The sequence below is a fragment of the Lethenteron reissneri genome, chromosome 27 (assembly GCF_015708825.2).
Source record: "Lethenteron reissneri isolate LAM-NWPU_2019-01 chromosome 27, ASM1570882v1, whole genome shotgun sequence".
In the NCBI taxonomy this organism is placed as follows: domain Eukaryota; kingdom Metazoa; phylum Chordata; class Hyperoartia; order Petromyzontiformes; family Petromyzontidae; genus Lethenteron; species Lethenteron reissneri.
In genome coordinates this window covers 15857410-15879517 of record NC_083805.1, presented here as the reverse complement: position 1 = coordinate 15879517, position 22108 = coordinate 15857410, and the positions used below count along the sequence as shown (strand labels likewise).

At 48.8% G+C, this 22108-nt stretch overlaps 1 protein-coding gene across 1 annotated transcript in view; it reads right to left on the bottom strand.

Annotated features, from left to right (window-relative positions):
- LOC133348459 (transforming growth factor beta receptor type 3-like) overlaps positions 1-22108 on the bottom strand; it is a 76413-nt gene that overhangs the window by 14997 nt on the left and 39308 nt on the right. The window contains 4 exon segments of the mRNA XM_061561275.1: positions 728-917; positions 1461-1626; positions 2315-2452; positions 5216-5421. Coding sequence (XP_061417259.1) covers positions 728-917; positions 1461-1626; positions 2315-2452; positions 5216-5421 — 700 coding nt within the window.

Sequence of the window (22108 nt, the reverse complement as noted above, 5' to 3'; positions counted from 1 at the left end):
GGAGGAGGAGAACGTCACGACAAACGGGATATGACGTGGGGATCATCACGTGCCGTGGTCTGTGCAGCGCCTTGCCACTGGTCGAGAGGAATAAAAAACTTTCAAATGGCGAAATACACTCGTGTTGATGATTAAACGTCTCCTACGTCTTTCTCGTGAAAATTATCGGCACCAGCTTTGTCCAAGGAGATGTGTTTCGGTTATATGGGTCAAGATGTGAATCTAGAACAAAGGGTCTCCTCACTACACCAGGCAATAGAGTGGGCACTCATTTTGGTGGACCTGTGGTTATCACAGTGCGTTAACCACAGCGCCACCACTCCATCTTTGCTACGTAAAGTTAGCATAACATAAATAACTGGTGTCGTGTGGTCAACATTATTATGGTTGGACCATATTAATGCCAATTAGTGCTCGGCAGATGGGATGCAGCGGTGGCAAGATGTTATCTCCCTCGCCTGGTATGCAGGAGGTTGTAGATTCGATATTTGAAGTTTGCATTTCTACCCGTGGTTGCGTGGATTTTTCTCCGCCTCCAATTTTTCCCTCCATTTTGAGAATCAACGTGCGTTTACAGTATCTGGCTGCTATAAATGTCCATGTCATAAGCCACTTCACTGAGGCATCATTTGTGGCCAGGTCACTTACCTGGTAAAATAAAAAGTTTAGTTTTTAGTTTTATTAGGGTTAAAAAGGGGATGTGGTGCGTGCGTTGCCACATCCTCACGTCAAAGGACCGCTGCTTGGTGCTTCCACCTCCACAATGTGGACATCCTGGCCGGGGTGGAGGTCGGGTGCCGTGTGGGGCCTGGGCGACCTCTGACAGCCGCTGACCTCCTGCCTCTTCTCCAGCGAGACGAGGAAGCGCTGCGAGAGGAAGCCGTCCCGTGGCGAGCACGTGCCGAGCTGCGGGGGGTCTGTGAGGCAGAGAGAGCGCACACGCGGGAAGCAACCCACTTAAGCACGTGGGCTGGTGAAATGGAGAGATGCTCAAATTCTGGGAGGCTCAACCTAGACACATGGTTCGCTGGTAGCCCCTCCCCTCCATCAACCCCACCCACTCGGTCGCTAGCCCCATTCACGAAGTGAAGCAGCATCCTCCTCCCCCTGTCTGATGCTGGCCTCACCTCCTCTTGCGCATAGACCCCGCCCACTCCAGTCAACCCTGACCAGGTAGCTCCACCCACTGCCCAAGTAGCTCCACCCACTACTCAGGTAGCTCCACCCACTACTCAGGGAGCCCAACCCACGAATGAGGAAGCCCCGCCCACTTTCCAGATTGCCTCGTCCACTGCTCGGGCAGCCCTGCCCACAGCTTGCCCACCGGCCTCATGAGTTGAATATGAACCATGGTATTTAGTAGCTTCTGCATGGATATTAAAAAAAACCATGATAGGCAAACAAAGAGGGAAAATATATATATATTTTTTATGGGAGTGAGCTGCATAGGAGAACCTCACCCGCACTCAGCCGGATGTAGAAGTGGTTCGCCTGGTCGGCATGGCGATATGATGTGACTGCACCAAGATGTCTGACACTCCAGTCCAGCAAGGCCTTGCCCGAGCCGACAGGGCTGGGCTCAAACACGCGCACGCACGCCCCATGCACATGCACGCTCTCCGAGGCCTGTGCAACAACACAAAGCGGGCATTTAATGCATGCGGACGGTCAAACATACAACAGCGTCTCAACGACGGTGCGCATGCTGGAAAGCCCATTTTGACCGAGAAACCAAGTAGGCATATTCGGCTAAATTAAACGAGCAATCGTAACAGCAATTTTAACACGCTCCTGACGATTGGATGTTCGGATCAGAACTCGTATTAAACAATGCCACGAACCTTTAATAACCTGGCACGTTTGTTCACGTAACAAATGTATTAATTGGTCATGTTAGATGGAGGAGGGATTACGACATACATTTTTTTACTTTACTTACACAATCTGACCCAAAATCAATTACGAATCAATCATGACAGAAATCTTAGTAAGTAAAACAATGTTCTTGAAGTAAATGTGCAAGGTTGGTCAAACGTTCCATATCTACCGTTCACAAATGTAGACATTTCAATGAAAAGAATGGACATCGAAAGCAACTCTTACTTTGGTTTGTTATGTCTGTGTTTAAACAGCATTGCAATGTTGTGCTTTCGTTAGTGTAAAGTTACTACGGTATCGGCACGAGTAAAAATTACAGTTGCTATCGAAGAACACCATTGATTTTCAGTATCAGATTTGACTGTGGTGCACTTAAAAGTCCATGAGCTTTTTAATGAAATAAAAAAAACTAAAAAAATTTAATGAAAGGCCTCACGTGGACAATGCAGTCGAGGAGCCCGGTGAGGCCGTCCGTTTTGATTCGCCAAGCGGTGTCACCTGGCGACGCCAGGACGAGTGTCATTGGCCGGAGCGAGTCTCTGGCCCCACCCTCGGTGCTGATGTCAACCGTCACCTGAACGTTCATGGAGGACACAACAACAACAACAAGCCATCAGCACGACGGTTGCCAGCTGTGGTTTATTGGCAAGAAACACCACCGCCTAACACGTTGCCAATGGTTCGCCTGGCCGGCATGGCGATATGATGTGGCCGAGTCCCACAGCTCTCTCCGTTGCCATTCGTCTAATCAGTATTAAAGTGGATAGACCACAATGTAGGCCTATGCATTGCAAGGCAGAGTTGACCTCGACATACATCACTGTTTGCCACCAGTGTAATACACAGGGCTTGAACTTGGCTCACCTGGGATGGAGGCGCAAGTACACGAATCACTGCACCGCCACTCCCCAAACAAAGACAAAGGTCACCCGTATAGGTTCAAAGACTGGTGAGGCAAGTGCTGTTAGCGAGCACCTATGAAGGCCGGTATGTGACGCTGTTTACAAACCGTACCAGGTACTCATTCGAGGCCGAGCCAACCTAGGGGATGCCCAGAACAGGTTCAAATAATCGTCACTGGTGTTGTCCATGAGAGGGAAACGAACCTGGGTCGCTGGGATCGTAGCACAGAGTGCTAACCGCTACACTACCGCCGCTCCCCACACACACAGTCTCTGCGCTCGCAGCGTAAATACCACGTGAAACGCAGCTTTGCATCATCACCAAGTTGTTTACGTACGAGTCAACTCAAAGTATACCGTTGATTAATAACACTTTAGAGGTTAATTAAACCGCGCGTTTTCTTCCCAGGGGGTAGAGGCTGCAGGGCGCTCTCTGGCACGCCCGCTCACGCCCGTGCACACCCGCGTGCACCTGCACGGCGAGAAGGTCCCAGGTGAACACAGGAAGCACTGGCCCGGCCGTGAACCCGCGCACACATCCATCAATGCACGCGGCACACGCGCACGGCTGCTCGAGTACCTAGACGCTGCCGTGGCGTATCGGTCAGCGCGAACTCTGGACAGAGGTCACAGGAGGTTTGAACTCTCGGCACGATGGTGGAATGAATGGGTACATTATTATTATTTTTTAAATCCTCCATGGCCTGTGTCTACCCCAGCAGCATAAACAGGTCGCAGCACAGTTAAGTCAATCGGCAGGTTGCGTGTGGTAGGGTAAAATGTGCGGACTCCCACCGCTTCCAAGACGTCTAGCCAGCGTGGAAGATGAGGCCAAATGCCCTCGAGTGGAGGCGCACTTCTGCTGGCAGTGGTGTGATCAACCAATTTCAGGCCTTTTTTGTTCATATCGTCACATTGTCAGAATAGATTATATGTGTAGTTGACTGGGAATGTCACTGTGTGGTGCCGGGCTTGTGAGGCCACGGCGGAATGTCTACTATTGTGTGTACACCCCGGACACGGGGTGTAGTACCAGCCCTAGTGGGAGCTTGGGTGAGCGCTGGTTAAGTGCGATGGCCATGCACAGCGTGCAGTGCGGGCTCCCGTTGAGAGAGCGAGAGAGTGTCAGCCAGCTGGGGTTATGTTGGGGGCATGATACTCTGGCTGACCTGGGGACACGTGATTGGATAATACTGGAGGGGGACCACCGGCTAAGGGGGCCAATGGTTGGTCACGTGGTCCGGGAAGAACTCTCGAGAGCCTTCGGGCAAGGCGGCGAGAGAGATCGAGAAGGTGGGCGGGGCGAGAGGCGGAGCCAGCCCCAGCCCGGCCCGATATAAGGGGGGGGGCCCTGTGAGGGGCTCGGGGTTCTTTCTGTTGGAGAGGCAGGAGATCCACGTCAAGCTTGAAGAAGCCTCCAGCCACACGGTCCGGGACCCAGCTTGTGGTCCGGACTGGGATAGTGGAACCGTGTCTAGTTCTGCCGTAGCGTGGTTAGTTGGGTGGTCACCACCCGAGAGTGTTGTGTTAATAGCCTGGAGTATGTTGTGTTAATAGCCTGGAGTATGTTGTGCAAATAGTTGAATAAAACGTGTTGTTCCCAAGACAACGTCTGCGACTCAGTTGGACTCACTACATATGTAAATTAACTTCTGGTTCAAGAGACTATATAGGCAAATTAGTGTCTCTCACCTCTGTCCTGTCGGCATCTCGCATTTCACTCCATCTCTATTGGTCTACGTTTCTCTTATTTCGATACACATCTATCTCTTATATCTCTTCTTGCATCTCACGACGAGCGGATATATTAAATGGGCCCCCGTTTAGCCTGAACAGACTGTTGGGGTGGGTGGCCAGTACCACGCCTGGCCACTTTTGTCTTTCCAGTGGCGATGTTCACACAATCGCACAAGGTACTCATTTGAGGCCGAGTCAACCTAAGGGAGACCCAGGACTGATTCAGAAAATTGTCACTGGTGTTGGCCATGAGCAGGAATCAAACTGGGGTCGCCGGGTTTGTAGCACAGCACGATAACCGCTGCACTACTGTTCACACACGTTTACAAGCATGCACAATCACTCTCAAACCCACATTCACATTCGCACCTACACACATGCATCCACACTCACACCCACAAGCGCACACCGACACCCACAATGTTGGCCAAGAGCAGAAATCGAACTCTGATCGGCAGGTTTCGTAGCACAGCACGCGAACCACCACACTACATCTCCCCCACGCAACAAAATAACAACAACCGTCATTCGCAACCAAATGGCGGTCACATCATCATGGCAATTGTGCCAGGCTAAGTGCACTTTAAGGCCACGTGAAGTACTGAATGCCTGCTGGCAGGGGGTCACGGGACAGACCCAGGTGCCATGCGTTGACTGATGCACCCAGACACACGCACACACACGCAACGAATGCCCACCTCTCCGTCTGCCGGGGCGCTCTCAAGGCTCATGACGTGCACGCTGCGTGTGCCCGGCGTGTCCCACGCCGCCCGCATCTTCGGCGAGGAGTGGGAGCCCGCGGAGTCCCCGGCTTCGCAGCCCGACGAGATGAGGAACTCCTCCATGGAGGCCGACACCGGGTGGCCCTGGAACCCCGGCGGTGAAGTGACGCACGGCGCCGCTTCTACAAAGACAAAGACAGCCTGAACAGACTGTTGGGGCAAGTGCTGTTAGCGAGCACTTATGAAGGCCGGCATGGCACACGAGGGGGTGGGTGGTCAGCGCCACGCCTGGCTGCCTTTGTCTCCCCAGTGGTAATGTTTACATGACCAAGCCTCACTTGAGGCCGAGTCGACCATGTACACAAGAACACAACGGCATATGCAACTTCACACACGTGTGTTGTACCAAGTCACACTCGGGCATCCATACCGTCACAGGATTTTATAAACCGGCGCAAGAGACACGAAAACATCCGAACGTGCCGTGGCACTAATCAAATCTAATTTATCCTACGGTAAAGTTAAACTCGTGCATGCTAGGAATTACGTTGGGAGAGAGAAAGGAGGAACACGTGGATGAGAGAACATACGCAGGTGAAGGACATCATTTGAACACCGTTAAGCAAAGCAGGTGGGGCGTGGGCAGGGAAGCGCCACGGCTCCAAGGGACGACGGTCAAGAATAAAGACGGAGTGGTAGCCAAGGAATGGACTGCTGTCCAAGGGACATCCACCGGGGAGACGGAGCGGTGAAATGGACTCGTATGCCGGGTGCCAATCGGATCGTCGTGTTGCAGAATCGCGAGAGGTGGTGGCGGCTTGGGGAGGTCTTCATCCAGCAGTGGATTGACCACGGCTTATGACGATGAAGATGATGTGGACGTGTGGCACTTTCGAAAGATAATAAAGAAGTGCCTACTCCGTTGCGTTTTGACAACAGTCTCCAGGAATTTACCGACTTAACATTTACTTTTGCCGACAAATATTCTAAAACGCGTGATGTTGATTCTAAAGGAGGGAAAAACCGCAGGACCCAGAGAAAAATCCACAAGACCACGGGGAGAGAACATGCAAACTCCAAATATACATCAGGCGTCAGGGGTCGGGATCACACCCATGACATCCTGTATACCAGGCGAGGAAGTTAACATCCCACCACCGAACGCCCCCCCCCCCGTGCGCACACGCGTGGATCAAGATGAAGTTGACTCCGTGTTGTCCTGCAAAGGGGCCCTCCCCCACAGTTGCGGAGGCCTTTGCTGGGGGAGGTCGCTGCTGTCCCATCTGGCCTCCGATGCCTTTGCAATAACAAACAACGCGCCGCCCCCCCCACCCCAGTAAGCCCACCACCGCCGCCGCCAAGCCAGCTGGCCAGGCCCTCCAGAGAGAACGCTCAGATCGAAACAAACACGGCGCTTGCGCTCGCCCGGTCACTCCGCGTCGCCGGCGACCTCCTGTGCAATTAGTCCTGGCATTGTTTTGCGTGACCTTCACGGCATCCTCCTCCTGCCTAATGCCTTTCTTCAAAACGTGTTCCGTGACGATGTCCATCCTCTTGCCGCTGGCTTCTTCCTCCTCTGTCAATCTGCTGTTGTCGTTTGTCTGTGCCGACAGCCTTCACTGTCGGCCGAGTGGAGAGCCCACGGACAGCGCGCGGGCTTGCGAGTGCCGGCAACTGGGGAAGGGTTCTACCGGTGTGCGTTCAGGTCATACCGCGTGCCATTTGTTCGGCACCGTCTCTGTTGTCAGTACCCTGAGAAGTATATTCGGTCACGAGGTTGTTGTTTTTTTTTATATAGAAGCAGCGAAACGCAAATTGCATAAATCGCTTGGGTTTTCTGGTTTGGAAGTAACTTTGCTTCTTTTTGTCGTACGACTGCCGATGTATATGCAGAGCAACAACTACAATTTAATAACAAGGTGGTCAAGCCAGATAACCGCAGCAGTAGCAGCGGAGTGTATCGCCACGACGTCCCCTTCATATTTGTGGATCGCACATTTGCGTCGTACGGTCTGTTCTGGATGACCACAGGTCGCACAGAACTCGAGGGGTTTTAATTTTCCATGTGTGCATCAGGTATCCGCATCTGTCATGGTTTGTGGGGATGGTGTTTCGGGTGGACCACGAGCTTCGTGGAAGATCAAACTCGAGATCTTCTGTGTTGGGTCTTTCACAAGAAGTAACTTTACTTCCCGGGGTGGAGCGGCAGCAAAGTGATGGGGGCGCTGCGCTATGAACCCCTGGGACACGAGTTAAATTCCTGGCCACGGCTATCGATGTGAGCTCGCGAGCTGACATCCACCTGCACTCACCAACGTGGTGAAGAATGGTCAAACAACCACCATGAGCAGGGGTCGGCCACCAAACTAACAAGAATCCGTAACAATTTAAAAAACCCCTCAAATATTTCAAGAACCCGCAATGCATGCGAATACGAGACGGTGAGTTCGAAGCAGTCCTTAAGAGAATCGCGTGCAGTTCTGGGGCCACAGGTTTCAGACCCCTGCCCGTGACTGACACGGCATGGGAAGGCTTTCACGAGCGGCAGTAGTTTGACAAAGGGCTGCGGTATTTTGTTATAACTTGCGAATTGGACTCGACGACGTATTATACATTTATTATCATAGTGGATTAGATTGATTTAACCTTGGAAATACGTGCGCTAGGCCTGTTGACTTTGTATTGTGATCTATTAGGCATTGGGCTCTGCGGCTGTCCCCGCGTTAACCCAAGCTGCTGACACCATCACTTCCCCCTTTTGTTTTTGGGATTTTTTTGTCAATTATATAATTTTTTTATTCATGTAAACGTGACAAATGATCAACCGTCACGTGCCAAATATCAGCATTACGATTACACAGGAGAAGCTGAGTAATGTGGGACTAGCATTATCTGCTTTTAGTTATCGGAACACTGTAAACATTACAGATTCAAGCGGGAGAGACCGAGTGTCGAAACCGGTCTAGAGTTTTTGCTCGTATTGAATCAATGCTGCTGAAATGATGCCCTCCCAGAAACTTGTGTGGCAGATGGGCTGCGTATGGTTTACGTAAAGAGCCCGATTTGCTGGCTTATTTTGACTCCAGTCAAGGATTATTCCCCAAATCACAGCCACTGCAAAAAGAGCGCGGCTTTATTCCCAGTGCATTTCACTGCCGTGGAAACGCTCATGGTGGTGCATGCTGGGAAGTAAACATTCAAATTTAATATAATTTTGGGAAATTTGTATGCAATAAAAAAAAGTGTTGTTTTACAATCCTGTACTTCTACGAGCAAAAAAAGCTCCGTTTTTATTTACCGACTAAATATTCCAGCTGCGCCACCGGAGTCTCGTCACGGCACAAAGGGGTTCAATTTCAGAACTCTCCACTGTGAGCAGTGGGGAAGTGTAGAAGAGAAAACAAATCACAGTTTTGCTGAATACAGGCCAATATGCCCAAAATTCCAAGCAGCCAGCAACAAACAGAACTACAAAAAGTGTAAGAGATAACGGAGATAACTGGTTTCTTTCATTAAGCTCAGTTATAAGAACTTTGGAATAGGGATGACGGGAGCGAATTCCAAAGTCAAGCAGTGTGAGGAATAAAAGCAGATGGAGAAGTGTTGTGACCTGCAGTGTGGCGAGTGCGTGGGTGATGTTGTGACTTGCAGTGCGGCGAGTGCGTGGGTGATGTTGTGACCTGCAGTGCGGCGAGTGAGTGAGAGTGGTGAGCTGCACGCTAGCGTGGTGGTTGAACACAGCATGAATCAATCAGTGAAGTTCAGGGGCATGATAACCATGGTTGTAGTGATAGTCGAACGATAAGGAGGCAATTGACCGCCAGCGATCGAGTAACTAGAGTAAATCAGTAAGTGCCGGATCACAAAAGGTGATGTCACGAAATCTCTGAAGGTCACCTCAAGGGACCTCTTCACTACACTAGGGACATCACCTCTTCACACGCCTTGCTAAGCGTCTGTTTCACGGAAAAATAATAATTTTAAAATTGTAATCGTTAGCAGTATGCTGGATCAAGTGACAAACCAAAATGTAACGTGACGATTTTTTGGTACAGCCATAGGGCAACCGGGCTGAAGTCATCGGCTCGCCAGACGCAATATCTCGTTGAACCATATGGGTGGCCGAAGTCTGGCCCTTGAACCCAAGGGAGCTCTGCGACGCTTACCAAGCGTCTCCGCAAATCTTACAATCTCGCCCGAGCAACACGGGCCCCCTGGAAATGGGAGCAATCTGAAGGCATCGCACCGCCCAGTGAAAACCTGCTGATGTTTGCACACAGTCTTACAATAGCCAAACTGGCCGCGTGCATGCATGCACGTGCGTTTTTGATTGGTCTCGCACAGCTCGGCCAAGAACAGCGCCTTATCCGAACCCACCGTTATCTCGACGTTCTGATGGAAGCGGCGTCTTCCCAACGTAAATAAACCGATTTAAAAATAATACACAAAAAAACACGCACGGTGGAATTTTACAAGTTTCGTAAGCGCTCTCCAGACTTCCGAGACCTCAAACTAACATCCACTATCACTCTGCACAACATACTCACCGGTGGCTCATCCTATGCACTGCCATAGGAATGTGGAATTTCCACCATGCTTCTGAGCCACTTAAGGAAGTATAGCAACCCTCCCCCACCCACCACAATGCTCACCTCTGCGGGACGATTCGGACTTTTTCCAGACAAAACCCTTTCCTTTTCGAAGCAGGGTTTCATGGCCAATACCACGATGACATGTACTTTTTGAAAAAACTCTCAACACATTTATCAATAACACTGTGGCCTTAAAAAAAAGATACAATGCGTGATGTTTCGGGCAATGCTATTGCACAATGCAGCAGCAGCAGCACCACCAATTTATTTGTTTTGATATTTTTTTTTTTTGGGGGGGGGGGGGGGATTGGCCACACGTGGTAATTTTTCTGCCAAAAACTCTTGACATGAATCCCTCCGCCACCCGACAAGATTGTCACATTTACAAAAGAGATTGTTTACAGGTGGCCAATGCAGTGATAAAAATTATGAAAAAGTTCAAAGTGGCTTTGGGGTTTTATATCTTTAAAAATATATAATTATGGATAAAAAAAAATCTCTGTAGAGGCCGTAAGAATCAAAACCACACGTTTGGGCAGGCACCAGTGACATAGACTCAGGCATTAACACGAATCACGAGCGTGAGAATTTAGTACTTTCACGTTTTATGATAATTATTTTCAACTGAAATGTTATTTTCACATTTCTGGTATTGAGATTAATAAAAAAACTGGACAGTAGAGAAAAAAAAATCACAAAGAATCAATCCATATCACAATCCAGAACCATGAAAAATCATCGAATCACTGTGGTGTGAAGCGTGACATGCCTGCTAATTAGTCAATTAGTTTTGCCGCGTTCTCACCAAACAGAGTTTGGTGGTGCTGTAGAGAGAAGGAGCCTGCCTGGCATCACGCCTAACATCACAGCAGCCCAGCATTGATCACCCGACACTCGGGGGATACAGCCTTTTCGAGCGCAGTCCCAAAAATCTGGAACACCGTGCCTGCCTGCCACCGGACATCCGAAATGTGCCAAGTGTCTCTCAATTCCATGGTCTGTGCAAGACGCACCTATTGAGACTTGCCTTCCCATGAAATCTTAAATAAATAAAATGGTGTCTTTACATTTAATAATTTTATCTATTTGTATTTACACTTCTTACCTTTATTTATCCTACTCATTCTGCCCGGTTGCACTTTATTTTGCGCACGATCGCAATCTACTCTACTCAGGTCGGTGTTCGCCGCCGAGTTCGTGACGGATTTCTCGTTTCATTCTCGTTGCTGCTCCATGCCCCCGGTATCATTCCCGTTCTGCTGTACCGCCGTTCACCAATGCCTACTTTAATCGAGGGTGATATTGGCACGTAAAATAAAAAAAAATTGTTATTGATTGATTGAGCATGGGCGTTGAAGATGAATGGGGGGGGGGGGGGGAGTTCAAGTCTGGGTTTTCCCACCTGACAGCCAGCGGGGGCCACATCCGGAGCGATGAAGGCTCTCCGAGCCGCCTGCAGAGCTACGGCCCGACGAGACACAGCGCTCACGGCGACGCAGAGAGACACAGATCGGTGAGGTGAGCGATAAACCAGAGATGGAGATGAGAGAGCCGTTACCAAGGAGATACAATTGAGCAGGACTAAAGCAGGATAAACTAGACTGAGATGGGATGAGATACAGAATAGGCGTCACAGGTACAGGTATTATGACGCCACGAAGCCAAGCGACGCTCGTATTAGTGATGTGGCTGGCCAGATAATAGTTTAAGAACCCCTGGGTTAAAGGGTCATTGGCTGTATCAATGCAAGCACCGTGGGGCGCCACGGTAGCGAGATGTTAACTACCTCGCCCGGTATACAGAAGGTTATGGGTTCGATCCGGACTGACACCTGCATATTTGGAGTGTGCGTGCTCTGCCAGTGGTCGCGTGGATTTTTCTCTGGGCCCCCTCCCCGCTTTTTCCTCCTCCACATTTAGAATCAACATAACGCGTTTAGGGTATTTGGCTGCTATAAGGTTCCACGTGATAAGCCATTTCGGAGAGCTGTTATTGTGGCCAAGTCACTTCTGAAAAAGAGTTTCAGAGCTCAGCGGGTCTTACGAGGTAAAACAAGTTGTTTTTTTTACTCTGGGTTCCAATGAAGGTAGCTGCCCGTGATTTCAAGATCTCCACAACAATTTGAGACTGTACTCTCGCAGAACGCTCACCAATGACAAATAAAGTCCACGTAGGTAGGGTAGGCAGGATTACCAGGTTCTTGTGCGTAGCAAATCACTCAAATCCATCTTAATTTGGCACAGTGCCCTTCACCATACATTGCGGCGATGTGCTACACGGACAGCAAAAAGGTAATGAATGAGAAATAAAAGCAAATCAATAATTATGCTGACAAGTAAACAACGAAAGCATTAAATAGGATAGATTAAAAAAAATCAGGGCAAAAAACACATTACAATGTGAACGACAGATTATAAATTGTAACTACAAATTGGGTTTCACAAACTGCAACAGCTGGTTGCCTCCCAAACAAAATGAATGTTCGTTTTTTTTTCCACTCTCTCCTAATTTTGCATTTAGCCCAGCTGTGCGGAGCCAAGGGTGCATAACTGAATTAATTTGGCACAGAGCGAACCACTCGCTGGGTTATTACTTTCACCGTCACCAAGAGAGGGAAAGGAAAATCTCGACCTTTGGGGACGAGTGGCCTTGCCGGACCAAAACAACGCACTTTGGCTCTGAACAAGGCCCGATCTTCAAGGCATTTGTGTTAGATCGCGTACGTATGTGTCGTTAAGCCCGCCACCACCCGACACAGCCAATTAGTAAAGGCTTGTCATGTAAACAAGACATGCCTTTTCGTTACCAGTTCAGCACACCGGTTGTGTGTTGGAGAGTAAACCCACTACAACATTTACAATTATAGTGTAGTGTATAGTGTAGTATACTAGTGCAGCACACCGGTTGTGTGTTGGAGAGTAAACCCACTACAACATTTACAATTCGAGTACCATGGCGTTTCGCCGGTAATTACAACAAACAGCATCATCAGGTGACAAGCCAGAGTTGTGGAGAAATACTCCTGTTTTGGTCTTAAATAGAGGGATAAATGTGATGTCAGGTGCCAAAACCAGAGGTGGGTGGGGGAGGGGTTCATGTATTCATATCAATTACAATGGATACCCATTATTTATGCGATCTAACCCAAAAACATCGATAAAGTATAATATTGGCCAACTAGATACGCACCTTTGCGATGATGCAATGCCCGTGAGAAAAGCGGCGAGGTTTTGATTGATTGACGTGATAGACTCGGTTTTAGTCCAAGTCGGCGTCTCTCCTTGTTCAGGCAAGCGCGAGTGCGGTGTTCGCTCCCAGGCCCCTGCGCACATCTATTGCGCCCTGTCAAACTCGATAGGTGCTTGCTGGCGGAACTTTTGCCAACACCTTGTGTGGCTCAAACGCGCACGCCTTTTCCTTCATGTACTTTTTGCGAGTATCAGCAAGATTGCTCCCTGTGGCTGTGTTTATATTATCAGTGGATTATTTTTGTTAAGTGGAAATAGTTTGGAGGGATCAAAAAAGGTGTTTATGATGTGCATCCGTTATTTTATCTTCAAAAAGGTACTGGTGTAACCATCAACGTCATCGGAACATCAACAGGCCTATGCGTACATCAACTTCATGAATGGAAAATTAAAGTTTGTGGCCACGCGACCCAAACTATGGACCACACCACTGCAGTCTGCACTCCTTCAACAAAACTACGCAAACTCCCTCTCCTTGAAGCCCTCTCGTCGTGGCGAGACCTAGACATTTAGCTCTTGAACACATTCGCAGGAACAGGATGGAACACAATTCCCAGCAGTGGCCCTGCACCGCTTGAGGTGAGAGTTCCAAAGAGGACATTAATTCATCTAATTCACAAGACGGCCAATCGTGCAATTGGGACATTAAATGGAAGGGGGAAAACATACGATACCGAATAGAAAGCAAACATTTCCCGTGGTACAGAAACGTATTCACCATTGCGAGGCCTAAGGTACGACTCCAGTGGGATGATGCAACCCAGACAATGGAATGCAGAGATATCTGGAGAAACAATTTGCAGTCATTTGAGACGATTAATACAATTCACAGATTGGAACACCGATCGGCATTCGTGAGCGCGAGTAGGCGAAGCTGCCAAGTGGCTGCTCTACGAATTCTATTCCGCACCATGCGGCAAATGTCAGGAACATCGCGATTTGTATGTATGTAGAAATTATTTCGCACCGTACGTAGCCAACCGTGCTAATCAGAGCTGCGGGGAAAGGACAGGACAAACAACTGTTCTAAAGAAATGAGTTTTAAATCTAGTTTTAAAAGTGTTTAACTCATGTGGCTTCCTAATATCGCAAGGAAGAGGCGTTCCAGACGGCCGCAGAAGCGTACCTAAAAGCACGCAATGCAGTGACCATCTTTGTTCGACGGCTAGCCAAAATCCGTTGCGAGGATGACCGGAGTTCGCTTGGTGGTTTGTATGTATATATGCAGAACTCATTTCGCATCATATGTGGCCAACCGTGCTAAATCGGATGTACAGGGTAAGGGCAACAAATCAAGCACAAAAAGGAGCTCTAAAAAAAAACGAGTTAATTGCTCCGGTTTATTGCGGTGGAGCATACGAGCCGCTGCTCGGATCAATGTGGATGAGGTGGGGAACGGTGACGCGTTGTGCGTGAACACAACTTCTGATGACGTACAAGTACGTCATCAGAACGGGAAAGGGTTAGAATGGGAAAGGGTTAATAAAGTGATGACGTCATTAGTGAAATGACGTAAATCGGGGTATTACTGTAATACTGTACAAACCATGCCCAATGCCAAACAATTCATTTGCTATTTCACCTTGGTCACTTCAGTTCTGGGATTTTAAAAATGTGATATACGATCTGTAAATGCGAATCAAAAGTTAAAATAAACAAAAATATTTTACATTTCGGCACGTACCTGCTTGCAATACACAGTTGAGCCATGGCAATAATTACCACATTACACTATGTATGTAGAACTTCTTTTCGCACCGTATGTAGCCAACCATGATAGAACCACAGTTCTAGGCTGCAAGGTCCTACAGCGGTGGTTCTCAGAGTGCGGTCCCTGGACCACCAGGGGGTCCTCAACGGTCCTCCAGGTGGTCCCATGGGGGCTGTGATGCAAACGCAGATGGATCCGGCCAATAATGACAACGTTTATAGCCTTTTGTTTTGGACATTAATTAACATTTTACTCAAGGATATTGGATTTAAAAAGTTAAGTAAACAACCCTGATTAAACTACCCTAACCCCAGGATCTTAATTCCACCCCCCCCCCCCACCCCTAGAAAAACAACTGATAGCTGCATGAAAAAACATCTTCCGGGAATATGAATCATTGTGTATGACTGGTATTGAGAGAGAAGTGAAAGCGTTCGTCACCAGAGGTAGGGGGGGGGGGCTTAGTGGTCCATGGAAATATTTGCATCGGCCGAGCAGTCCACGGGCCACAAGAGTTTGAGAAATACTGCCCTCGAGTCGATATGTTACGGTTCGTGACTTTTTTGCCACACCCCGTATCGCACGGTTGCAACACTCCGTGGCCCTGAGTGTTTCCTTCAAAACAACAGAGCGTGAGAGGAGATCGCTATCGTGGGAGACTCGTATCTGGATTCTGGGGACTGGGCGAGGAAGAGGTAAAATCGCATGTGCGGCTGCGCGGTGCGTCAGCTCGCGACAACGCCAGCCCATCGCAGAGTTGGCAATTGTACCGCACAATGACGGGCGGGTTTGCCAAGCACTGGAGGATGCGTGAAATTTTTTAATAGGTTTTACCCTTTCCGATACTAAAATAGGTGTCAAGAAGTTTAAACACCAAATAGATATCGGTTTGAACATCTTAACACCTGCTTCATTGCCAGAAGTAGTAAAATCTATTCTTATTTTTTTCATACTTTAATACTGGCAAAAAGATATAGCTGCTCACCCAGAGCTCGACAATGCTCTGATATGTGCATTGTCTTTGTGCTGTTCGCCTTTTGGTGTTCCTGTCTGACACTGGTGAGACGAGGCCACAAAGAAGGCCGTCTCTGGTGTAGGCCAATCAATTTCAAAGACAATGCAATATATATTATCAGAGCATGTTAGTTTGCATGTTCACCACAAGTACTGTGTGGTCAATGCAAACTTGATTCCTTGCAAAAAAATTAGTGTTTGAAGATCTTAACACCTGTTTCATTGCGAGAAAGGGCAAAACCTCATTCTCTGCAATGGTCACTTGCAGATTTTTTTGCTTAAAGGACATTGTTTTTTGCCATGCCGAGTAATAATGACTCATCAATCTGTCAGTGGGTTTCTGTGAACGCCCATTAAAACTGGAAGCAACAATTAGTACATGGGAGGGGGTTGGGGTGACTTGAGTTCCGATTACTGTCATGGAAAAGCCACGAGGATGAACGATGTCGGATTTTGGTGAAGGCGGGGAGACGGAACGCATTGAGGACGTGCGCTGGGAGGCTCAAACAGGGAGCCCAACCATCACGCCTCTTCCTTGGCAAGAACAAAGGCAGAAGAGGAAGACAAAGACGGACGTGGTGGGAGAGGGAGGGGATAGATGTCGTCAGGAAGCGGACCCAGCTCGGCACGGAGAACATCAATGGATCTTTCGCCGAGAAGGAGTGCCGCCACACACTGATCATTGACCTCCGAATCCAGAGTTGACCACGATAGATACGAGAGAGAAAGTAGAAGCGAGGCATTGTAATCCCACGTGTGTATTTTTTTCTCACCTAATGTAATCAGAGTGCTCACGTTGTTATACGATTACAGTACTTTAAAAATGTTTATGTACGCCGTGTTGAACTTTCTTCGCTCCGTACGTAGCCAACCGGCAATAAAACACTTTTTCTCAACTTGCCGTCTTCGCAAAAACGTTTACGCATCTCGCTGACATCGCGTGCAGCGACTTGGCTATCGAGCGCCGCACAGATGGTGCATCTGCACATTTTATTTCTTGCACCAAGGGCCCGTGTCAACCACGCTAGGCCATCGGGGTCTGAGAAACAATTTTGGGCCTAGAATAGCCTCCTGTTCAAGTGAAGTAGGCCTACTTTTTATTGGATAGTACGAGGTTCAAATGCATATCCGAAAATAAATAAAAAACTATGAACTATTTTTTATCTTATTTTACTAGGTAAGGGCCACTGAACCATGTAGCTAATTTTCAGACACGACCTGGCATGAAATAGCTCCACAAAGTGGCTTATGTGGAAATGAAAAGCAGCCAAGTATTCTGAACGCATGTTGATTCTAAATTGGAGGGAAAAACCGGAGGACTTGGGAGAAAAATCCACGCGATTAGAAAGACATGCAAACTCCAAATATACAGCAGGCGCCAGGGGGGTCAGGATCGAATCCACAACCTCCTACATACCAGGCGAGGTCGTTGGTTCCATCACGCCACCGTGGCAAGGATGTTAACGACCTCCTGCATACCAGGCGAGGTCGTTAATATCCTCCCCACCCACGAGATCATAGAGATACACAACAGCGGATCAGGAAACGCAGGCCTCAGAAACGTACTTGAGGAATACATAGGCCGGCCGTGCCACTTGAACTGCCGACCCCGGAGTGAGCAGGGTCCGATTGGGAATCGCTCGCATTACAACTCAATTACCGACCAGGCGTGCCATGCACGCCGGCGAGACGCGCGGCACGTGCTCTCTGCATCGAGCCCAGAGTGTGGGGTAACTTCAACTTCTGATTGGGAAGCAAAAGGCGGACGAGTGCGCGAGTCGCTCGTAAATAAGCACAGGCGCCAAAAACAAAACAACAATTACAAAAAAAATCAGTGGCAAGCGGCCATTGGTCGTCTTATGCCGCTATTATTCTTGTGAATAAATGAGGACAAGGGAAAGCTATTGCCACGCGGGCTCTTCAAGGTTTTATGGCATACGAACACAACCAAGAGACCTTATTTGGTAAAATAAAAAAAAGTTCATAGTTTATAGACGGGGCATTGCTCAAAGCCCTTGTTGCTCTGCACGGAAGAATGGTTTTACCAATGAAACAATCGACAAATAATTTATTAAACTGAAACGAAACTACTTTTATTTTACCAGGTAAGGCCCACCGAGCTATGTAGCTCTTTTTCAGAAGCGACCTGGCCACAAATGACAACATTTATAGCAGCCGCATGTTTCTAAAATGTGGTGGGAAAAATCCACGCGATCACGGGGGAGAACATGCAAACTCCAAATATACCAGCATCAGGGCCAGGATCAAAACACAAACTCCTGTATACCAGGCGAGGTAGTTAACATCTCGCCACCATGGCACCACCAAATCAGCGCTGGGAAGACAAAGGTGGTTGGCCAGCTGGGCCTGGTTCTGTCCACACCGCTGCTCAGGTAGTGAACGAATCTCGCCCCTGGTGATGGAGGAAGTCCTCCCGGTGTACCGCAGGATTTTCAGAATCGTAGGAAAAGAAAGAAGCTCGGTGCTCGCAAGCTGCGACAAACGGAATCTCCTCCGTGCCGTTCAGTGTCCGATCCAGCTCTCACTCCTGACTGGACATCTGTGAAAAAGAGCTTTATAGTTCATTGGATTCCTCAAGTGTCCATAAAAATTATTCTGATTCTGATAAAAGGCAGACAGCAGCGGTCACAATCACAAGGCCAGCACCACGCACAGTTTAATAATAATAATGAAAGTGTGATTTCCCTGCACCAGGTACTCGTTTCAGGCTGAATTGACCAAGAGGAGGGCACCATGGTGATCGGGTTTCAGTTTCCACCGTTGCTGAGCAAGGTCGGAAATTGAACCGAGCTCTCTAGAATCTTCTTGGTTCTTTCGGTAAAGTCACGTAGAAGGGAAGTAATAAAATAATAAAACATAATAAAATTATTCTCACGACGTTTCGGCCACAACGCAAGCAGCCGTCCTCAGGTGAAAACCTCGACGGACCTGGTTTTCACCTGAGGACGGCTGCTTGCGTTGTGGCCGAAACGTCGTGAGAATACTTTTATTATGTTTTATTTTTATTATTTTATTACTTCCCTTCTACGTGATGACTTTACCGAAAGAACCAAGAAGACGAATCCCTGCAGTCACGAAAGCTTTAAATCAAAATCTCTCTAGAATCGTAGTGCAATGGGCGAATTACCTCTCAGATACCACTCCCTCTCCATGCATACAAACATCACCATACACACTTGCATAGACAACTACCAAAACAAGCACCGGCACTCGCATGGGAAGTGGCGGGGGGGGGGGTCAGCACCGAGACGGAACACCTTAGTCTCTCCAGTTGTTCATGTTCTACACACTGCAACAGCTGCTCCTTACAAAGGTCGAGTCAACATAAGAGAGGTCCTGGAACTGCTTTTTAAAATCTTTTATATTAAGTTCGCATGCTTGCTTGCGTGCTCGCTTGCTTGCTTGCGACCGTGCAAATCTTTCGGTCGTTTTTTAACCCACTTCCCGTGATCCAATCGAGCTGACATTTTCCACACAGACTCGTTGTGCCAGACAATTAATGTTCGTGAAAAAAAATTCCCAAAATGTTACACTTTTTAGGCAAAAAAAATTTATTTTACATATATTCAAACAGAACTCATTCATCGCTTTGGCTGAACGTCAGAGTGTAAGAGCCCAGAGCGTAACCCCTCCACAGGCTGTGGCAGAGTAGCGCAGTTGGTAGCGCCCTCGCTTCCCATGCCAAAGATCGCGGGATCGATCCCCGCGTCCTCCACAGGCGAATATATTTTTAAATCCTTTATATTAAGTTCGCTGCCACGCATATGTAGTAAGTATTCAGGAGGCTTTGACGACGGGGTCGGAGGCACACTTATTTATTAACACCAACTTGTGCACAGTAACGGGTACACACAGTACTTAAGAGGTTATCGTCCCCTTCACCTCGGCTACAGGGAGACACAACATCTAACCCCGCTAACCTACGCCCAAGTCCTCCACTATGGAGCTAGGGGAGGCTACCTATCCCAGCCCTGGTCAAGCTGGGATCCCAGCACCCTGAGTCTCCAGACCGGCTCTTACAAGAACGTCAGTCTGGGCTCTCGGGGCCACGCCACCGGCTTGCCCTGGTCGGCCCTGACAAGGACAGCGAGCCAGGGGAGTTCCGGGGCCTATTCTAGCTGGTCTTCACTCTTCGCTGGTTTAAGCTAATACTCGACCTTGAGCCCTCCGGCTCACCACCTTTTATAGTACTCGGCCCCCCGGGAGGGGCCCGTGGGGGATGCAGGTGCGGACGTCGGTGTGAGCACCTCCTCTGTGTACGGCTCTAACCACGCCCCTTGTGTTTGTTAGCCATCCGTGCCCATGCACAAAAACACCTCTACACATATAAAGGATTTATAGTGAAAAACTTTGTTTTTACGGGTTATACTTATATACCACTCGCCACTGATGGCCGGGAATTGAACCAAGTTTTTTCTGGGTTTGAAGAGCAATATACAAAAAATTCGCAACGCCACCGCTCCGCACAAAAGGCTACAGACAGGCAGACAGACAGACAATGACGACGGTGCCTCTTCTTCACGAAGCCTACACAGGCAGCTGGGGCAAGTTTCCATGATGGAGCAGCGACAATCTCTCGTCAGGCGATACACAACTGGTGCCAGATCATCGGTGCCATCCGCCTCTGCGTGAAGAGTGCTTGGCACGTGTCCACGTACCCCGGCAGAGAGAGAGAGAGAGTTCTTCCGCTGCGCAGTGCTCGCTCCCTTCCCTCGGGATGACGGTCACGACGCACGCACGCACGCACGGCCAAACAACAACCGCCGCTTATGTAATCCGAGGAAAACCGGGAACGACGAGCCAAGATCCGCTCAGTCAGTCGGCACGCCGCTCCACGATCTGGCACGGCCCCGCGACACAACGTCCGGGAAGGGTTCCTCATAGCCAGACGATCGCCGACGCTGCCCGCGCTGCTAAGGGGCGCCACGGTGGCAAGATGTTAACTACCTCGCCTGGTATACAGGAGGCCGTGGGTTCAATCCTGAAACTGACACCTGGTGTATATTTGGAGTTTGCACGTTTTGCTCATCATCATCATCACAGTGGCTAGGAGATGTTAACTACCTCGCCTGGTATACAGGAGGTCATGGGTTCGATCCCAACCCTGACAACGCCTGTGTTTAGAGTTTGCATGTTCTCCCCGTGCTCACGTGGATTTTTTTTTTCTGCGGCCTTCGGTTTTCCCCCTCCACATTTAGAAAAATGCGTTTGGGTTAATTGGCTGCTGTACATTTCCACACCATGAGCCACTTCGTTGAGCTATCATTTGTGGCCAGGTTACTTCGAGGTCAGTGGGCCTTACCTGGTGAAAAAAAAAAGTGATTTTAGTTCTGAGCTTCCTGGGGCACGCTCGCATGCGTCGCTCTGCTTCATCAGAGCCCCAAATACTTCAGCAAACTGAAAACGCGTTGCTCGGAACAGAGGGCATCATATCGTTTTGTTTCCACCGAGCGAGGAGTTACAATATCGACGATGGTGATAAAGTATTCTCAGCATGTGTGTAAACACAAGCCATCTGTTACGAAGGGCTAGCAACATTATATTTTTTTTTAAAAAACAGATGTTTGTCCTATGAATGTATTTATCCCTGCCATGGGGAACGCATGATTTCCATCACTTGTCCAGGAACACAATTAGCGATGGACGCAGAGCTTCTCCGAGCGGGGAGATACTTCGATTTTTATGCCGCAAAAAAGTTAGGTCCTCTTTGCCACCACCCTCTTCCGCCCTACAGCAGCGACGGCAGATTTACGACCAGACCCCACCACACGCGATCTGCCTAAAGGGTAACTTGCGGTGGCACCCATTTATACTGCTCGGTGGTACAGCGGTGGGTCGGGGGGGGTGGGAAAATTTAAAAAGCTTGTTTCAAACGCCACGCCAGGAGATCGAACTAGTGACCTCTGACCTCTGGATTGCAAGTCTATTGCCACGAGACCACCGCGGTCCACTTGATACGTGCAACACTACTGGTCGTTATTTGTAACTCATGGCTCTGCTGCTGCCCTCTAAGCGTATGAAACGTTACAGGAAAATGTGCTGGATTTTTTTTAAGGTCACCGTACATACCAGTGTTTTGCCAGCAAAACATTTAAATTATGTAATAAAAAAGAATAAGTGGGGTTGCTTTTGCGGAGACTCCTGCTACTCGGAAAACCATTGCATTCACTAGTGCATGAACGGCTCCGCTCATGTTTGGATTAACGCGATCGCTTGCTTACTTTACGTCTTACGCGAACATCCCACCAACTGGTTCGCCGTGTACGGCAGCTCCCGCTGCGAG